This window comes from Sparassis crispa, assembly GCF_003851025.1.
Source record: "Sparassis crispa DNA, contig_000006F, whole genome shotgun sequence".
Classification (NCBI taxonomy): Eukaryota; Fungi; Basidiomycota; class Agaricomycetes; order Polyporales; family Sparassidaceae; genus Sparassis; species Sparassis crispa.
The window spans coordinates 1,345,004-1,365,278 of record NW_020939753.1 but is presented as its reverse complement, the minus strand read 5'-3'; the positions used below and the strand labels follow the sequence as shown (position 1 = coordinate 1,365,278).

Here is a 20,275-nt window from a genome sequence, read left to right as displayed (position 1 = left end):
AGGAGAGAAGGCCCGGGAAATCGGAGAGATCAGTGCGCGAGCGAGCGGTATGACATTATTAGCGTATATGTAAGTCCACGCTGAGCAAACGACGTGCATAGATACTGTACGTAGCCTATAGCGCCGAAGACAACATTCCTCTGGGTCACTCACTTGTCCGAATCCATCCAGCACCTCCTTCACTACCGCCGACCGCGATATGATCTGCCTCAGCCAGGGAACTGGAACTCCGGACATGCCTCCTCTGGCAAGATGATTGGTTCAGGATACCCTGTGCTCACATCCCACGGGTCCGTCGTCAATCGGATGGGCACCACCTGGCGAAGCTCCCCGAACGGCGCCTTCGATGGGTCAGGCGGCGTCACACCCAGCACTAGAAAGTCCTGCACACGTTTCTCAGCACGGCGCGCATCGCGATCTTCGACAGCGGCGAATCGCACCTTTATCGAAAAGCCTCCTGCCTTGAACCCGCCGATCTTCACCTCGGGACTTAGGCCAATATCCCCGTTGTATGCAATCCAATTGGGGCCGTCTCCCTATCAAACGCCGTCAGTTGGTTTGCACGACAGAATACGTAAATCACTCACCGCATGTCTAAATATCCCTTCGCCAATAGCCTGGACTCGCCAGATATCAGTTTTCGTACCAAGGACCGTAGTATTCCTGCATGGACGGAGTCAATACGAGTTGCAATGCAAAACTCGAGGAGGACACAAGGACGTACCTGACATCCACCGTCGTCTGTCGTAGGATCTGAATCCGGGTGGGTTGCTTATCGGCCGGAAGCGCCGTGGTCGGTCCCAACGGCAGGAACGCCGCCAGCGAAAATGCGGACGAAGCGAAGATGAGGTGGAATGGGATCGACTGCGCCATGCAGTATACCCGCAAGGCAGGCACGTACAACTGCACAACTATCAACATCGCCAGAGCCGCGACACCGTCAACGTGTAAAGCTCACCTTGGCGGTGATGTCCTTCCCGCCCTGCGTCTTCGACGTGAGGACCGACTCGTAGCATTGCCACTCGGTAACCTGCACAAGCGATGTATCTCCGGGGTTCTGGCGCATAACAAACATCGTAGGGAGCGGAACAGCAGGGCGCGACCGTGGGTAGTACACAAACGGGGTGGAAATGGTGCTGGGGAATGGATTTTAGCAATCGGGGCCACGGTGAATCGAGACAGAACACACCTATTTCCTAACCGCAACAAACTCTTGTCCTTTTGGACGGTCACACTGACCATGTAGTCTATTGCGGCTCGGAAGCCGGGAACACCTGAGAGATGCGCCTCGTGTGTGGGCGGGAGAGGCTGCGAGTGGTCACTACCGAAGTAAGCGGGACGAACCAAGTGGAGAACGTACATATTCATCCCTTCCATCAGAGAACGTAGCAGGGAGTGTGAGACTGAAAGGAACAGACGGAGGGAACGAACCCTCGAACGTGTCCTTGGTCCACGACGCGGACGACACACATAGGTTGCGCGTGGTGGTCCCGCCCTCTGCGATCTCCTTCAACCGCAGCGTGCCTTCGATCTGGGAGTATAAATAATGTGAACATGCACGCGCATACCCCGGAGGAGAGCGCACCTTAACCTCTACACTCGCGACGCTTTCCGGCTTGACAAGCTCCACGGTGCCTTCCACCGCCTCCCCGCAGCCATACACTGGGAGTATTACGCCGCCGGGCTGCTCAATGAGACGCAGGCTGAACCCGCCAGACCTGGAGTACTTGATGAAGTCACCCGAGGGTCGCTGCCGCACACCGTTGAGCGCGAGGCGCTGCTCATGCGCCTGAGGCTCGGCGGTGTAGGACGGGCTGCGACCAAAAGTGGGGGGGATGTAGGAAGGCAAGCTCGTGGTGGACATGAAGGGATGGAGGGAGGCTCCGAGGCCGTTCAGCGTTCAGGTATTCTCATGAACATGGGTCAGGAGAGACACCGAGACGAGGACCATATGGGTCTCCACACGGCACCATTCTCGCGACTGTCGCCGAGCAGAGGTGCATATGGCCCAAGTTGCACGTGTGAACGTGCACCATGAGGCCCCCGGCAGTCTCCTTACTTGGGTTGTTCGCGCCGTGGCGGCGCTCGTTCCGATCTCTGACGGGAGTCTGCAGGATAGAATACGACATTTCTGACAGGAACACTATACTTGAATTACAATTAAAACCTATTATCTACACAAGAGTCTCCGAGCGAGCACCATCGCTGTTCTCCATCCTCACATGGTCCTCCACAGCCCATCTTACCACACTGTGTGCCCGGAAGTTGGTGAAAAGCCCGAACTTCGTTCACTAGATATCTTCGGAGGTATTACTACTTTACATATGGAATGTCACTAGGTTTTCGAGGGTCTACTATCTTGTTTCACCAATTTTCTCGGTGAGCGAAAGCGGTAAAAATCACCCAGAAAATGTCCGATTTCACTACCTTGCGTCGAAAGGCGAGTCGTGAGAACCCGGTTGTTTATTGTTGATTTCTACTAGGTTCCGCTCAATCACTGAATTCACTACCAGAAACATTGAATATAGATTCAATTCCAGTACATATATACAGATCTAGAGTTCCGGTAATATATAGCAATGAACACATACATCCTACGCTCCCTCGTAATTTGTGAAACAACGTCTGCCTAAAACCACGTCCGCCTAAAACCATGTCTGCCTAAAACCATGTCCGCCTAAAACCGCGCTCTGCGCTGCACAACAGAGCCGTCTGCTGGGACTGGCATAGGATGACATCAGAATACCGTAGCAAGGCTGGGAGGTCACTCGTTGCGTCAAAATTTGCACATACCTGTCTGTTGTTTGCCATGGTAAGGATTGAACCTTCCCCAGAGAGCAAGCCATGGAGCCCAGCAGACGAGACAACACCAGAGATCAATTTGACTAAGCCAGTCCAGATTAGCCGGCCCGAGCAGAGCACTGGAAAGTGCAAAGCTAGAGACAGTGTTGAGCGATGCCAGCGCACGACGAAGCTCGACGACGCCATGTTGAAACTTGAACATTTAGGGCAGGGTTGATTGGACTTGGTAGTTTAACGCAACAGAAAATCACCAACAAGTAGGTGGTGAATTCCCGAACTGTTTCGACGCGGATCGTCGTTGGTGAATTTCACTACCATTCTCGGTGGATCAGAAATCAGGGGAAATCACATCCAAATCACTATCCACTAATTAATGCCGAAGTTTATTGGTGAAAGGCGGTTTTCACCGAATAAGTTCAGACAGTTCACCACTTCTCAGGCACACAGTGCCAATGCACCACATCACGGTTAAGCCATACGGTGGAACGGTCGGTACACGCAATGCAGGTTCCACTTCATCGACAGAGTGGAAGAAGCCGACAACTGAATGATCATCGCCAAAGAAACGGGTTTCGTTAAGGCATGCGGGGCCGCACCTGAAGAAGTTGAGCTCGCCTATCCGTTCAGTGGTCCATGCTGCAGGATGAGTGGCGAAATCATATCCCCTGGTGCGGTATTTGGTGAGTGCAGTATTTTCATTGACACCCATGTTGGTACGGGTAAGAATGCCGTGTTTTGCAAAAGTGAGAGACAGCTGTGGTGCCCCAGATTGTAATACAATGCCCCCACAAAGGTGTTGTGTATAACGTGACCACCTTGTAATTCCTTGTAATTCATTGTGCTACAATGAACAATTGACAAAAGACAGTGTCCACAGCAGAAATTGAACCCTGAACCTTACGGAGTTTTGACAATTTATTACAATGACTGGCGTTTTAGACCACTAAACCATATATCCTTGTAATGTTATATCTTACAATCAGATATAAGTGCTTCTTCTTATATTATATATAAATTAAAGTACCCTATATTAAGTCTTTAACTAAACAATGATATAAGTGGTTTCTATAATAGAGTTATAACTGATTAAATTTGTAAATAGTGTATAGAACTTTTAAATTAGCTGTTTAAAATTAGTAATTGTAGAGAGCTCTGACTTATTAAAAGTAAGTTGAATATGTGGAAGGTTATAGTATAGTCACAGAATATTTATAACAAAGTTCTAAATTTATAAAAAGAATTATACAATTATTTAACTAATTTTAATCAGTTAATTTAAAAGTTTTATACAGTATTTACAAATTTAATCAGTTATAACTCTATTATAGAAACCACTTATATCATTGTTTAGTTAAAGACTTAATATAGGGTACTTTAATTTATATATAATATAAGAAGAAGCACTTATATCTGATTGTAAGATATAAGATTACAAGGATATATGGTTTAGTGGTCTGAAACACCAGTCATTGTAATAAATTGTTAAAACTCCACAAGGTTCAGGGTTCAATTTCTGCTGTGGACACTGTCTTTTGTCAATTGTTAATTGTATTACAATGAATTACAAGGAATTACAAGGTGGTCATGTTATACACAACACTTTGGATTCCTTGTGGGGACATTGTATTACAAAAGGAGGCACCACTGGTGTGAGAGAGGGATAAGTGCATCCAAATGAGTCTGCACTGATGAAGTTTATGACAAGAGTAGACCAAAAGTGTGAAATAGGATAGATTGCAGAATCGGCACGACTGTGAATGATCTTGATGACCGCTTTTCCTGTAGTGACTCGGGCTATTTGACAAATGGCACGGTCATTGTCGTAGCGTTGACTGTTTCCAGTGATGTCGATATCGAAGTGTCGGAACTGCATTCTGAGGTGGTGGAGAATGTTTTCCCATTAGTTGTGGGCAACATATAGGTCGAGATCCTTTGGAGGCCACGAAGCAGAGCACTCAAGGAACCACAGCGCGGCTGATCCGGAGATAACACTTTCGGTCAATTGCATTACAACTTTGAATAGCTGGACATCTGCCGCAGGCATAAAATGCGATAGCAGTGCCGTGAGAGTGCGATCGAGTTCCCGGTTGACTTCTTGTCGAGCACCACTTGTAGTCTTCGCCCAGCCAAGTAAGGTAGGCATGTCAGATCGTACAAGTAGCACACGAACAAATTCGATGTCAACAGGCAATTGCGCGGTGAGGCTGTATGTAATATTAGCAAATAGTATGAGAGTATGGCAGATAACGGCTCACTTTTGTATAAGCATCAATCTGGTGATAGTAGGTTCATCATCAACATCGATGTCAAGGCTACAGGAGATAGACGATGAGAAAATACACATTTGGAGTGAGGAAACACACTAACTCGTCTACAGGTTCGGTGACACGTGAAAATGTGCCCAGATCACGGTGTTTGAATCTGGAGAATAGCAACACATTAGTGGGGGGGAGTTTATGACTGTGGAATATCCACTTCAGGGTACCCTTCCGACCTAGCTCTTAGCTTCAACATAATCTATATTGTGTAGTGGCTAAGAGCCTCTCAGGTGTCAGACAGACCATGGTACCAATACATGTCCCAGGGCATTATATGGGATTACCCAGGGCAAAGGCAGGGCAAAGGCTGGTCTAATGGCACAATTATCATATGGGATGTCCTATAGTACTAGGGCATTGATATTTATATCCCAGTATTACTGGTTGTCCCATGGTGCCAGGGGTACATAGGGATGTCCCACTATTAGTAAAACATGTATTTTCAGGCTATTGTATGGTAGTTTTTTTATACTTTGTTCCACTATCATATTATCTAAGCCTTAATTATAAAAACAGTGACTATAGTGATATAAACAAGCACTTTATTTGCATATTATATAAGGTGGGATCTCCCATTTTAAGGACATCCTAAGATGTTATTTTAAGATTCACAGATATTTAGTCTCTTCTTTAGCCTGAAGTTTCTATTTAACTACTATAATTATCTAGAGATTTATACTAACAGTTGAATTACTAAGGTTTAAGAGTGACAGGTCCTTACAAGGGATATCCCATCACATAAAGGGACATCCCATAATACAAAGGTGTCATTCAGTGAATGCATTTCTGAGTGTGACTTGACTGAAGTCTTAGGTCAAATGCCTTTCTTTTTTCATTTAAATACAGTATATGATAGGAGACATGACAAGAATATATCTCCTTTGCTAGTATATTAGTGAACTGAGTAGTTCTATTTCTTGAGACACTTGGTGAAAGTTGTAGTATAGCTATGATACATATTATGTGCCAAAGATTATATCATGTTAGTCTGAACATTATGTCAGAAAATGTAAAATTAATTTTGAAACACAAGAATAAACATTGTTGTTTGACCTGTATTAGTTGTTATATGAGCTAATGAAGTTGTTGTACATGCTACCAATAGTAATATAGTCTTTATAACATTACAAATATGTACACAATACTTGATATGGGATATCCTGCTTTCTATAAATATTTCACCATATATAAAGTGCAAATAAGGCACTTATTTACAGTATTCTAGTCACTGTTTTTATAATTAGAGCTTATACAATATGATTGTAGAACAAAGTATAAAAAAACTACCATACAATAGCCTGAAAATACATGTTTTACTAATAGTGGGACATCCCTATGTACCCCTGGCACCATGGGACAACCAGTAATACTGGGATATAAATATCAATGCTCTAGTACTATAGGACATCCCATATGATAATTGTGCCATTGGACCAGCCTTTGCCCTGCCTTTGCCCTGGGTAATCCCATATAATGCCCTGGGACATGTATTGGTACCATGGTCTGTCTGACACCTGAGAGGCTCTTAGCCACTACACAATATAGATTATGTTGAAGCTAAGAGCTAGGTCGGAAGGGTACCCTGAAGTGGAATATCAGGTACTTTGGTACGTTGTCAGACATTGTTACAAAGTTTGTGATCACAAGGAACAGGGATACAGCTTGGAGAAAGAAAAGAAAAGGGAGGACTAAAGGGGGTAGAAGTACTTTTGTCAGAAGTGAAAGAGATTTGATTGGTGGTGTGAAATGTGTGGATATATTGAGGTTCAGTTCGATCATGGGTATATCTGAGCTCAAATTTGAAAGCAGTTATTGATCACACATCGGCGCAAGATCGGTTTTCTCGGTGGTAGAGATAATCTGTGTGGTTGGGAACCATGTGAGCTCGGGGAGGCCAAATGAGATCGATATGTATAGATTCAATAGGTGGTGTGGTTAAGTACTGCTCTTCCATTGGCGCTTCTCCGCTCTGAGACACCTCATCAACAGTGTAGCTTCTGCTCACGCAGAGGTGATCCAGATATTTATTAAAATGCCTGTCCATTCCAACACGCAGTGAGTATTTAGTACAATGTGATGCTAATGAGTACTTCACGTTGTTGTCAGGTTTTCATTGGAAATTTGCTGGGAGGTCTGTGAGAAAATGGACCTGAAATCACTCTTGCAATGGCACGGGTGCTCCTCAGTAACACTCGATGTTGGCAATCAGGAGTTATCGAGTTCCTTCAATCATATTCTGGAGGCATATATTGCGAATACAGTGGGCTTCCATCATGCTATGAGGTCCACGGGATCTGTGGTTGGCGGTCCAGCAGCTCTTCAGTTTGTAGACCGTGAGGCGACGTGGGTACCTTTGTGGCTGGATGTAATCGCTCCCAGGAGTCGTTCAAAGATGTTCGTGGCATATCTGAATTGGTGAGAAGAAGGCTGAGTTGCAAAGGAAATCAAGTATTGTTGGCACATCATACGGGTGATGGGAATTTTGACTACAAGCGTCGTTCATACCAGGCACGGTGACGTACACATTCACACCAGCATGGCACCGACTGCACTTTATCCTATTGCTCGGATGCCCTCTATGGTGCTGATGAACTTCATTGCATCAAACCGCTTTGTGGTTGCATATCCAGCACTCACATTGACTCATTGCGGTATTATGACGTGGAGGCCAACAGATCCATTCAGAAATTTGTATGAGATGGAGACCACACTCAGTTTGAGTGCTCGTGAATACAATATTGGATTGCATGCTAATGCTTGGTTAGGCGCTGCACAGTTGGGAGTAATGAGGTGCTTTCGATGGAACTGCTATAAAAGGAGCGGTTCTTTGATGATCGTGGCTGTCTCATGGTGGATTTGAAGACAGAGGATGGGGATCCTCCGGCTTCACCAGGGATTGGTCTTCCATATGGGTATTCAATCCGATGGCGTGTTGGGAGGAGAACATTGCAATATTCACTGTCGGTGGGTGTGTCGTCTGATATTTGATAGTGTAGCGCTTTTTATCGGTGGATTGTAGTATATGATCGGTGGTCTTTCATGATGTAAATAATAGCATACACAGCACAAGAGCACATGCATAAATGAATCTTCGGTTGCTTCACCTGTGGGAGTGTGAGCACACAGAAAAGATCTTTTCGAGACTTTTGACCTAATGAAGAATGAATAGAGATAAATAATTTAACTTACTTGCACGAGTTATTTCAGTTCCATTTGGGAGAACTCTAGGTTGTTGTAGCACCACAGAAAGAATGCAGGCAGATGCTTGAAATAGGGATCGATGACAAACACAGTGCACAATTTGCTAGGGTGTAAAAAAATAGAAGGCCGAGACAGTAGATGATTCAGAAATGATCGGATGAGAAAGTTGGCTTAATGGTAGCGCAGAAACCTTGTTCAGAACATATGTGAACATTTTTAAGAAGAATACTAACAATCGTGATGGGATACTCACTATATATGGGACAGGGTACAGAAGAAATTAAGAAGATTTGTGAACATAGATTGTGGAAACATAATTCAAGGGGGAGGCAGCGAGACGAACAACGTGGTATTGGAAGATTATCAGAGGGGCTTACCTAGCTGCGATAGAGTAAGTGTGGAGTGGGATCACTCAGATTGTCATGTTCATACACTGCATTGTGAAAAGGGGCAGACAGAAGTATACAAATAACTTAGCATCGGGTAGTTCTGGTCAGACAATAGTGGTGTTACTGATCTGGATGAAGTATTAGTGTCGAGTTGGGTTCGGTCAGATTTTAGGTGTTTCTTACTAACGTTCTTCTAGTGAGGACAGTACAATGCATTGGTAAGGTGTGAGGTTCAGGTTCAGAGTATAACACCGAGCAGTGCAGCATTGAAGAGCAATGAGGAGATGACAAAAGACAGTTGGGCGATCTGAGTGAGGGGAGAGTGTACGACGACTGTCCCATTCAATTTCATTACTACAATGGTTGAAAGTGCTAGGTGAACATCGACCGAGTCATTTATACCATAGCGTGTACTTAGTGTATGTTTATGTTCAGTTCACGCAAGCATAGCCGTGAAGAGAATGAGGCAAGTGGTGGAAAGAAGAGAAAGCAGTAGGAAATTCTTGTAACAATCTTGTATTACGCTTATTTGATTTGGTTGGTTAATGCAGGACTTCTACCATTGCTGATGAAGGAGCAAACCGTGACAGTGTTGGAGAAGGTGTAGAGTGCATGAGTGCCGAAAATCGAAGGTGAGCCGTTTATTACAATATGTATGTATGGCTTACATAATTCCTAATGAATTTGAAGCGATAGTAACATCACGAAGTGCAGTGGCAAGGAAACAGCAGATCCTACCGCCACTGGATTTGTAAGTGTACATATGTTGAATACGAGATCTATATTCAATGGGTTGAATTTGCAGAAGTCTCCTCTGTCGACGATAATACAGTAAACCATGACATAGAGAATGCTTGCAAGGAAGTCATTCATCGTCCTTATTTTACGCATGAGCTGATCAGGTAGGCTTTTAAAAGATTTTGACCTTTATCTGTCAGTGTCTAAGCAACTACTGTGCAGACAATTTGCGTCATTCACTGTGTTTTTGGATACAGAGAATGCGTAGTTCTCAGTGCAAAAAATCCCTCATTGTGCTCGTTGGGGTGGTCAACGCAGTTTGCTGCTGTGCATCAATGAGAACACACCAGTGGTAGTGTGGCTCATTGGTGAAGCAGAGAAACTGTGGTTTTTTAAATGTTCTGGTCTACCATTTGACCAAGTGAGTATCGGAGTTAGGCTACTTCGTGACGAAGATACTGTGAAGATGGTTCGCTTATTAAAAAGGCTATTATCCCCTTCCGTGATGAGCATTTTGTTTCAGTTCTTGCACGGTTCATTATTCAAATGTTGTAACTTATCAGTGCTAGTTGCTTCATGAATGAGCGAACTCATGGTAAGGGACGTGCAAATGTACGTATATCATTTTCTCCTGTTGGAATATGTCTGTAACTCATGCGTCAAATAGGTTATCCCATTTCGGCATGTCTACAATGCAAAAGAGGCATTTACTGTTAAGAAAGACATAGAATGGATGAGTGTGGCATCGTTGCTCCTGAATGATGTCGTTTTTGTGGAAGCACATATTCGACAATTCGTGCCAAAAGAAGTCACGGTATCATCATCTTCAAAATGAGCAGGTGTGAAAACATGCACAGATTGGGAGGTGTGAAGAGTGAAGTTGGATCTGCTAAGTATTTCGCAACTCTTTACTGCACTGGACATAGGTCCTGCAGAGGTGTCAGTGCCAAGTCTAAAAAGGGGAAAAATGTGATCTACATCACACAGTAGTATAGTATAGCTGTGGTAGTATAGCAAACTGATATTAGCGAATTCAGAATTAGGTTTTTTTTTTCTATAGCAAAAGCTGCATTTTCTGACATAAATGACAGATAGACAATTATCAGCGAGCAATAAGCAGTGGTGCGACTCTAGTGGTGAATCTGTCAGCCATTCAGGCATAGATCGTTCACGTGTCTTCGGTTCTCGTGGTATGCAGCTGGAGCTGATGTAAAATATATAAGGCAGTCATGGAAGACAGAGAATAATGAATCTTGCTACTGGTACTTGAGTATGTCATTCATCAGCGACGGTAAGAAATTGACACATTGCTTGATCAAAACATTATATACTGACAAATGACATGTCTATATAGAGCGGGGAGGCCTTGCTCGAGATTTGTGGCCCCAAGGAATTGGACGACCAAATGGAGATAGTCGCACTATCAATGATCTTCAAAAGTGGCAGCTGGTCCCATACGAAAGTGATAGTTTGTACGATTGGGCTCAGGTGATCAAGAAATTGGACGGCAACGATCTGATCAGACAACATGATTTGATACATGATGCTGAGCCTGATTTGTTGATGATGAACCATGTGGAGCAAGTGGAAGACAATTGGATGGTCGCAGTGCAGCTGCAAGGTTTCGTTTAGAGAATCAACATAACTGCACTGGGAAACTGGAATGAGTGAGTACATATACATACTAGATATGTTGACCATTAAACTTGTTCTGTTCAGGCAGCAGGAAGACGCAGCAAAGGCGGTTCAATTCCTCGTTCTCAACAGCGAAGGTTGTGAAGAATCATTTCAGTTTGAAAAGAAGACATTATCTGCACTTCGGTCATTAATTTGCTGTTACTTGGCCTGCGATGAGCAAAATCAACTAGTAGCCAATAACAGAGCAGATATTCACCTGCAGCGGAGAGTATTTACCAGGGTGAGCTGTACTTCTTTTTGTGTTTGCACATTTACTACACAGAATATTGCGAACTAAAGTCATGAAATAGATCAGAAAGTGAAAGTCGGAATACAAAACACGGATGGCAAGTTAGTTCACTGCAATCCGATTAGCATCGGCATCGGCGATTTTGTTGATGTTGCTGCTACTGCAGATATCGCTATGTACTAAAGGGGTGGAAAATGTGTAGTGCAAGTGCATTTCGTGATGCAGGATGTGGTACGGTTGTTATCTGCTTCGCAAACCAAGGTTAGTATGATGTGATCAAACAGTTATTGTATGAACTAAAAATTGCACGTTATTGTTTGTGCAGGACTTTCGGCCATCGATCTCTTCGTTACCATCCATCAATCATGATGAAGCTGGGCAAGCCCAGTCTGTGCCAAGTGTTCATTTGTGGATCGACACAGGCTTATTCAGTGCACATGAAGGAGATCTCAGCCCAGAGCATATGAGTGGAGTGAGATTATGAGAAAAGGTGTCTGCCAGAAACTCGTACTGATATGTTCAAACTTGTGGGGAGTGGGCCATTGCTTTGCATGGCAGGAACGATTTCTGAGGTTCTGTGTTCCTCTCTTTCTCTCATCATCTAATTGCTTTCCCATACTTTAATCATTTTGTATTACTCCTTAGTAGTTGATTACTTGTGAAAAATGATCCATTGCATTGCATAGCATGTTGTATTTTTATTAGGTATTTATGTCAAGGTTTCATCATTTATATTCACTTAAAACAGTCACTTTAGGTGAAAATCTAGTAAAATTTGATGTTATACTAATAAGTATAAAGAATGCAAGTCTTTCTTGTTAGAGTATAATTTTTGGTACCTCTGAAACTCTGTTTTTATTCCAAATAAAATTATATAAAAATTCATGTTATATCGATAGCAAAAAGAAATAAAGTATTAGAATGACTTATAATATTATTTAGATACTCTAAGTATCATTAACAACTGCATTACAATATTTTAGTATGCTGTTCATCTAATATTCTACTTACAAATATTTGGTAGCAGTACTGCAATAGTCCAGCATGTCATCTATATGTCTATACAAAAAAGTTACAAGAAAATGCCACTGCTGTTTAAATGAAAGCATTATAATAGTCTATAATGTTATTCAATAACTGGTGTATTGCTTAGTAATATATAGTAACAATATTATACTTATAACTTACTTATAAGATGTCACCTGATTGTAGTTTATAAAAATATTATAGCAATGTATTAGAGTATGCAACACACTTTATAACAATAATATGTTATGTTATCACATGAGTCTTATATGTCAGTTGATATTATAGTATAATGTAAATCATTATTTATTTATAGCTGCCTGATAATAGTTTGACATATTACTAAGTATCTCAGAGTAGGATTATTTAAAACAAACCATATAAGAATGTTACTAAAAATTGTTAGTACATGTCTCCTTAAAAGCACCTTCAAAATTGCTTTAAAATGATACTACTATGTGGTTCTGCAAAAACTATATAAAAATATAACCAAAAAGTGACTAGTATGCATTCTTCAAGACTCAGCCAAAAAATGGCTTTTAAAATGACAATATATGTCATTTTGCAAAAAGTGAATAAGCAATTACTAAAAAGTAACTAGCATGTATTCTTAAAGACTGAGCTGAAAAATGGCTTCAAAATGATATTACTATGTCATTTTATAAAATCTATATAAAACTATAACTAAAAAGTTATTGGTATGCATTCTAAAAGACTCGGCTGAAAAATGGCTTTAAAATGATATTACTATGAGATTTTGTAAAAAGTATATAAAAACATTACTAAAAAGTGACTAGTGTGCATTCTGAAAGACTCAGCTAAAAAGTAGCTTCAAAATGATATTATCAATTTATAAAATGTATATAAAAATATGACTAAAAAGGCATTCATTAATATTCAGCTTACAAGAATCACCTTAGTAGCCTACAATGCACTTCAGGGTACCCTTCTGACCTAGCTCTTAGCTTCAACATAATCTATATTGTGTAGTGGCTAAGAGCCTCTCAGGTGTCAGACAGACCATGGTACCAATACATGTCCCAGGGCATTATATGGGATTACCCAGGGCAAAGGCAGGGCAAAGGCTGGTCCAATGACACAATTATCATATGGGATGTCCTATAGTACTAGGGCATCAATATTTATATCCCAGTATTACTGGTTGTCCCATGGTGCCAGGGGTACATAGGAATGTCCCACTATTCGTAAAAGATGTATTTTCAGGCTATTGTATGGTAGTTTTTTTATACTTTATTCCACTATCATATTATCTAAGCCTTAATTATAAAAACAGTGACTAGAATACTGTAAATAAGTGTCTTATTTGCATTTTATATATGGTGAAATATTTATAAAAAGCAGGATATCCCATATCAAGTATTGTGATATTTATATCCCAGTATTACTGGTTGTCCCATGGTGCCAGGGGTACATAGAGATGTCCCACTATTCGTAGAAGATGTATTTTCAGGCTATTGTATGGTAGTTTTTTTATACTTTATTCCACTATCATATTATCTAAGCCTTAATTATAAAAACAGTGACTAGAATACTGTAAATAAGTGTCTTATTTGCATTTTATATATGGTGAAATATTTATAGAAAGCAGGATATCCCATATCAAGTATTGTGTATACATTTATAATGTTATAAAGACTATATTACTATTGGTAGCATGTACAACAACTTCATTAGCTCATATAACAACTAAGACAGGTCAAACAATAATGTTTATTATCGTGTTTTAAAATCAATTTTACATTTTCTGACATAATGTTCAGACTAACACGATATAATCTTTGGCATATAGTATGCATCATAGCTATACTACAACTTTCACCAAGTGTCTCAAGAAATAGAACAACTCAGTCTACTAATATACTAGCAAAGGAGATATATTCTTGTCATGTCTCCTATCATATACTGTATTTAAATGAAAAAAGAAAGGCATTTGACCTAAGACTTCAGTCAAGTCACACTCAGAAATGCATTCACTGATTGACACCTCTGTATTATGGGATGTCCCTTTATGTGATGGGATATCCCTTGTAAGGACCTGTCACTCTTAAACCTTAGTAATTCAACTGTTAGTATAAATCTCCTAGATAATTATAGTAGTTAAATAGAAACTTCAGGCTAAAGAAAAGACTAAATATCTGTGAATCTTAAAATAACATCTTAGGATGTCCTTAAAATGGGAGATTCCACCTTATATAATATGCAAATAAAGTGCTTGTTTATATCACTATAGTCACTGTTTTTATAATTAAGGCTTAGATAATATGATAGTGGAATAAAGTATAAAAAAACTACCATACAATAGCCAGAAAATACATCTTTTACTAGTAGTGGGACATTCCTATGTACCCCTGGCACCATGGGACAACCAGTAATACTGGAATATAAATATCAATGCTCTAGTACTATAGGACATCCCATATGATAATTGTGCCATTGGATCAGCCTTTGCCCTGCCTTTGCCCTGGGTAATCCCATATAATGCCCTGGGACATGTATTGGTACCATGGTCTGTCTGACACCTGAGAGGCTCTTAGCCACTACACAATATAGATTATGTTGAAGCTAAGAGCTAGGTCAGAAGGGTACCCTGAAGTGCGATATCGGCTGTACTTCAATATACAGCGTGACCACAGAGGCACATGGATGTATATATTAAGTGCAATGCGGGTATGTCAAATGTGGAATACTCCTGTAGTCGTGACCGTTAGCTGTGGGCACAACCATAGGGGCACGCAGATGTTTATATTGAGTGCGATGCAGGTATGTCAAATGTAGCACATCTCTGTGGTTGTGACTGTTAGTTGTGGTCATGATCACAGGAGCACGTGAAAGGAGATGTCCTTACAGTGCGAATACCTATCTGGAGTGCAATGTCTAAATGGTTGAAAATGTCTCATATGGCACACACCTAGAGTTGTGGCTCTTGGTTGCAGTTGTGACCACAGGCATGTGAAAATGTGCATATTGCCTGTGGGGACCCGTATTATAGCGGTCGGCATGATTGTAATTCAGAAGGGCCCATGTTAACAGATGAGTGCAGAGCAGCGAGGTAAGAAGGGGATTTTTTTGACGGTGCATAAAGGGTATTGATATAAGTCACCATCTAGGGGATAGTGAGAGATACAAAAGGGGCCTATCTTCTGCTCCTGTGTATTGATCATCTGCCAAGTGTAGGATGGCTGTAACACTTAGATTACATAATACATAACAGCGCTACTTCAATATACATTAAGATTAGCTTCCACAACTTGTTATAGTCAAATCTGTGCTTTGAGACTATTACCATTGAATTCAGGGCAAAAATTAGACCTAATTCACACCCTGAAACATTAAATTCTGTTGAGGTTTGAGTGAGAAATGACCTCGAAACCAAAAGAAAAATGCTTTGTCAGCGTCCCAATCAGGCAACTGACTTACATAAGGTACCCATGACTCCCCGGGTCATGCTCCCATTTTTTGGGCATTTTTCCGCATTTATTTGAGGTTTCTAACCCCTAAATACACTTGCCTAAATCCGGAAAGTCAGTTGCTGTTCAAGGGCTTCCGCGCGCCCCTGTGGTCGTGCCTGCAACTTACGGTCACGACCACAGGTCCAGCCTCGTCTACGTGCCCTTGCAGATAAGCTACGACGGCACTACAGTGTCTGTGGTTGGGTGGAGTCCCGATCAGTTTGGGGACGGACGCGGGGCAAGGTCGAGCCGCTTACCCAAGAATGAGCCAACGAGGCGACCCGCGGCTACCCTTGCCGCCCACCCAACCAGAGACGAGGTGGCCGGACTCATAGGTTGTAGGTGCTCGACAGGCCTGCAATGTGTCGTGAGGCGATTTGTTCGAACGCACGAATGTAGACTTCATATGCTAGTGAGCGCCAGCGGCCCATGAGGCAGACAATCTCGGGGTCGACTTTCTGAGACAGGAGGAAGGATGCACCTCCAATGCGAAAGGAGTGGCCAAAGGCAGTGCCCCACATCAGGAAAAGTCAACTCTTGGTTAGCTCCCTTATTGCCTTGATTAAGGAGGTCTGCTTCCTTATTTGGACAATCAAGGCAAATAAGGAAAAATAATGATGGAGATCTCCTTAATTTTTTCTTAATCAAGGGAATAATCCAGGTAAGCAAGAGTTGACTTTTGCTGATGCAGCCCCAGGCGGTAAACACTGAGTTGATGAACTTGAGGGCTGTGTCGCGGACCATTGGTCGAGGTTGGCCGAGATGGTCACGCCAAGAGAATAGCGGGTCCTCCTCGCCAGCAGGAACAACATGGGCTAGATTGCACAATGCAGCGATGGGACAGACCTCACCTTGTTCAACAAGGAACATGTGTTGGATTTCCCCAGGTTTGGCTGTCTTGGCGGAAGGTAGGTCAAGGCGAACATAAGGCTTGCCGTCAAGGTCGTGTGCAAAGACTGCATCTCTTTGCTTGAGATGCTGGGTACCAGAGAAGCTTGCTCTGGATTTGACGGACACTTCACCAAAACGCATAAGGCCCCAAAAGGCACAGGATGCCATGGCCCATAGACAGGCTTCAAAAGGATTGTCAAGGTGGAGAGTGCACTTCAAGGCACCAAGCATGTGGAGGGTAACAGGTGGCCGAGGGGGACGAGTTCGGCGTGCCTGCTGCAGGTTCTCAAGTCCACGCAGGGACCACTGGATACGTGCACGATCATCCGGAGACAGTGGTGGTGGCCAACCTTGAGCCAGGTGCCAGGCCCGAACTGCATCAAGATACTTCGAGGCCACTTTGGCAGATATGGGTTCAAACGGTGTGCCATCAGCGAGGGCAAGGTCATTAGCATCGGGTTCAGCCACGGCCCACAGAATGAATGAGTTTAGAAGGGTGAATGAGGCGGAAAGACGGTCAGAGTCGGGTATTGAAAAAATGTCACAGAAGAGGTGAAACTTGCGCAAGCCAGAACCATAGCTGGAGAGTGTGGAGTCTCGCAAGGAGGCACGGGAAGCAACATCTGCAAGGTGTTGTAGCACAGGGTGATGTAAGGTGGATGCTGCAGGGTGGTTGGTGCCACGCCACAAGAAAATGCGCTCGTCGGCGCGGCAATCGGGGCACAGGGTGGATGGGTTCAGGGGAAGGGAGCCAAGGTCTTGCCGAATCCCGGCATCGCCGGCAACGATGGGCGGGAGAATGCGAAAACCATGTGCGGGCATCACAACGATGTTAGTAGATGCTGCAGGTGTGGTGGCAGCAAAAAAGTTGTCTTGGCGGTTGCAGCAGGAAAGCCAGCGAGGAAACCATCGATGTCACCACGTGAGAGTGCATCTGCGACATTGTCGCGACTGGCAACATGCGAGGCAGTAAGGTGGATGCGCTCTGCAGCAAGTAAGGTGTAGATGTGCTGCAGAACTTCGTTGGTCTGGTGACTGCGAGAGCGACCTTTGCGGATGACTTCCACAATACCGCTGTTGTCGGAGCGCACAAGCAGGTTGGCACTGTGGGCTGGGCGGTCGTGCAGGAGGCGATGGTGGAGGGCCAGACGAAGGCCAAGTTCCACGGTGACAGCCTCGGCCCAGCCAATGTCGTGGTTGCACTTCGGCCCAATGGTGACACCAGGTGCCCAATGCCAGACAGCCCAATATTGGCTGACAACTACACCGACACCGAAGGATGTACTCACGTCGCCCCACCAACCGAGGTTGAGAGGTTCAGGTTGCTGCAGAGGCAGTTTGTTGGGCAGCTTCTCCAGCAATGACAGGATGGATGTGAGGTCATTGAGGAGAGGTGCTGGTGCCCAGAGGTGTGCACGAGGTGACCGGAAGTTTATGGCGAAGTGTGACACGGAGCGAAGAAAGGGCCGAACGAGTGGGAACATAGAGGAGACATGAACAAGCTTGCCGTGGAGGTGTGTGGCATCGTATTGTGACATGGGCGATGCGTGCTGAGTCCACTGTGTGAGAAGCGTAATGATGCTGTTGAATTTGTCGGGCGGTAGGGAGACAGTCTTGCACTGAAGGTCCCAGTCGAAGCCAGTAAAGTGTTGATGAAAAGCAAGGGGGCGGGTCTTGGTGTGGCTCCAGGGTACACCGAGCTCTGCAGTTTGGCGAATGAAGTCGTCTTCCGTCCAGTGCTGGTGAGGGAGGCGGATCACGATGAAGTCATCCACCCACTTGCACAGGGGACCATACCCAGATGAGGTGTATATGGCTACAAGCATGTCAGCTACAGCACCGAAGACACCAGCACTGGATGACAAGCCGAAGCACACTGCCCTGTCGATGTATACCTTGCCGCGCCAGTAAATGCATAAGGTGTGCTGTTGCGATGGATGCACGGGGGTGATGCGGTATGCTGCCGATATGTCGAAGGTGGCTGCTTGAGCACCAGGCAGCAAGGATAGGAGCATTGTAGAAACCTTTTCGAAGGTGGCCCACTCGGTGGGAAAGTCGTCGGCATTGACACCGGCATTGACTGAGGGAACGATGGGCTACATAGAAATTTATAAGAGTGAGGAGAGGTCATACACTACGTGACTTTACAGGTAGCGTACATTGTTTCGAGGATAGGATAGGTCCTGCACCAGCTGCAGCTTGTCGGAGTGAGGCTTGGGTACGAGACCCAAGGGGGAAGTGCGAAAAAAACCAATGATGCTCTCTAGATCGGCAGGCTCAAAGCCTTGTGAGTAGCAGCCCGCCGCTTGCTCGCTTGCAATATACTCGTCGATGACAATTGGGTTCTGTATGGGTGACGAGTGGGGCGAGGAATAAGTTAGGTTACAATGAGATTGTATTGGGGTCACATACTGACCAACTCCGACGAACGATGGTTTTCGAAGATAAAAGACCGAGAAAATGGAGTATGTATACCGACATCAAAACCGTGGCAGAGGCCATGAACCAGATGGCTCCATGAGTCGAAAATGTTAAGCTCCCGTAGGCGAGCTTCGATTCGGTCGGGATCTAGAGGTGTGATTACGAAACGAGGGTCAATTGTGGGACCGGGGGCAGGCACTGGCACCATGCTGGGTTGATCCACAGATGCTGCATCCGTGGAAGTTAACACAGGGGTTGAAGCGACAGGTGCCAGCTTTGGCCCATGCAAAGCAGAACGGGTGTCCATTAGGGGCAAGGAGGGCATGTCGGCTGCGCGAGCCAATTGCGATGGGTGCAACAGCGTGGCCGGTGATGGTAACCTGTGCAACACAGTCGGCGGGCAAGTGGCCAGTGCTGCCGCATCGAAAGCAATCAAGGTCAGAGGTGAAAGTACGTGGTTTCTTTCGAAAGGACTACCCATCAAATGGGGCAGAGCCTTTTGGCAGAGGGGCGGAGGCACGCACAATGGCAGTGGCTCCTCGCACGGCTACACGTGTGGCAATGATGTTTAGAGAGTTGTGATCAAATGTGGAAAGGTCATGCTGAGGGTGGCTAGCAGCCGCTTCACGCTGCTGAATATCATACTCGATGGCAATGGGCCAGCTGTGCGTGTAGTTAATGCTGACTACATGAGTATGATGCTTGGCGAAGAAAACGGCACACTTGGGGTGGTGCTTCTCCATTAGCTCGACCATTGTACGTGCAGCGACCAGCCAGTCATCAAGGCTGATCTGCAATTCGGTGGAGCGGTCGAGACCACGAACCGTGAAGCCCTCTTGAGCATTGAGAATAACATCTTCTTCTCCGCGGGCTGCCTTAAGGCGGGCCATCTTGGTGAGGGCAGTGTATGGAACATAGCGGTAGTGCTTAACTGCTTCATCCACTTTGGGAGGTATGGCTACCGAACGAGAAAGGGTCAGCGTGAGAGTTGCTGGAGTGAGGCACAATACGAGAGGAAAGAACGTGAAGGCCATGCTTGGTCTGGTACCAAGTCACGCTACAACAGGTGCCTCATGGGCAGGTGTATACGTG

General features: G+C 44.3%; 2 protein-coding genes across 2 annotated transcripts; both read right to left on the bottom strand.

The window, feature by feature from the left end:
• Positions 1-209: 209 nt before the first annotated feature.
• On the bottom strand, positions 210-1,864 carry SCP_0704820 (hypothetical protein; the record flags this gene model as incomplete). The annotated part of the gene is made up of 8 exons (XM_027760407.1): positions 210-383; positions 441-536; positions 588-663; positions 725-903; positions 959-1,136; positions 1,190-1,308; positions 1,361-1,531; positions 1,586-1,864. 8 exons carry the CDS (start codon positions 1,862-1,864, stop codon positions 210-212), a joined length of 1,272 nt encoding a protein of 423 aa, XP_027616208.1.
• Positions 1,865-4,702: 2,838 nt separating this feature from the next.
• SCP_0704810 (hypothetical protein) lies at positions 4,703-20,217 on the bottom strand (the record flags this gene model as incomplete). The annotated part of the gene is made up of 10 exons (XM_027760406.1): positions 4,703-5,006; positions 5,058-5,114; positions 5,170-5,223; positions 16,129-16,226; positions 16,613-17,634; positions 17,682-18,858; positions 18,922-19,107; positions 19,179-19,330; positions 19,389-19,597; positions 19,661-20,217. The coding sequence occupies 10 exons, from the start codon at positions 20,215-20,217 to the stop codon at positions 4,703-4,705; spliced, it is 3,816 nt and encodes a 1,271-aa protein (XP_027616207.1).
• Between the last annotated feature and the right edge of the window lie 58 nt (positions 20,218-20,275).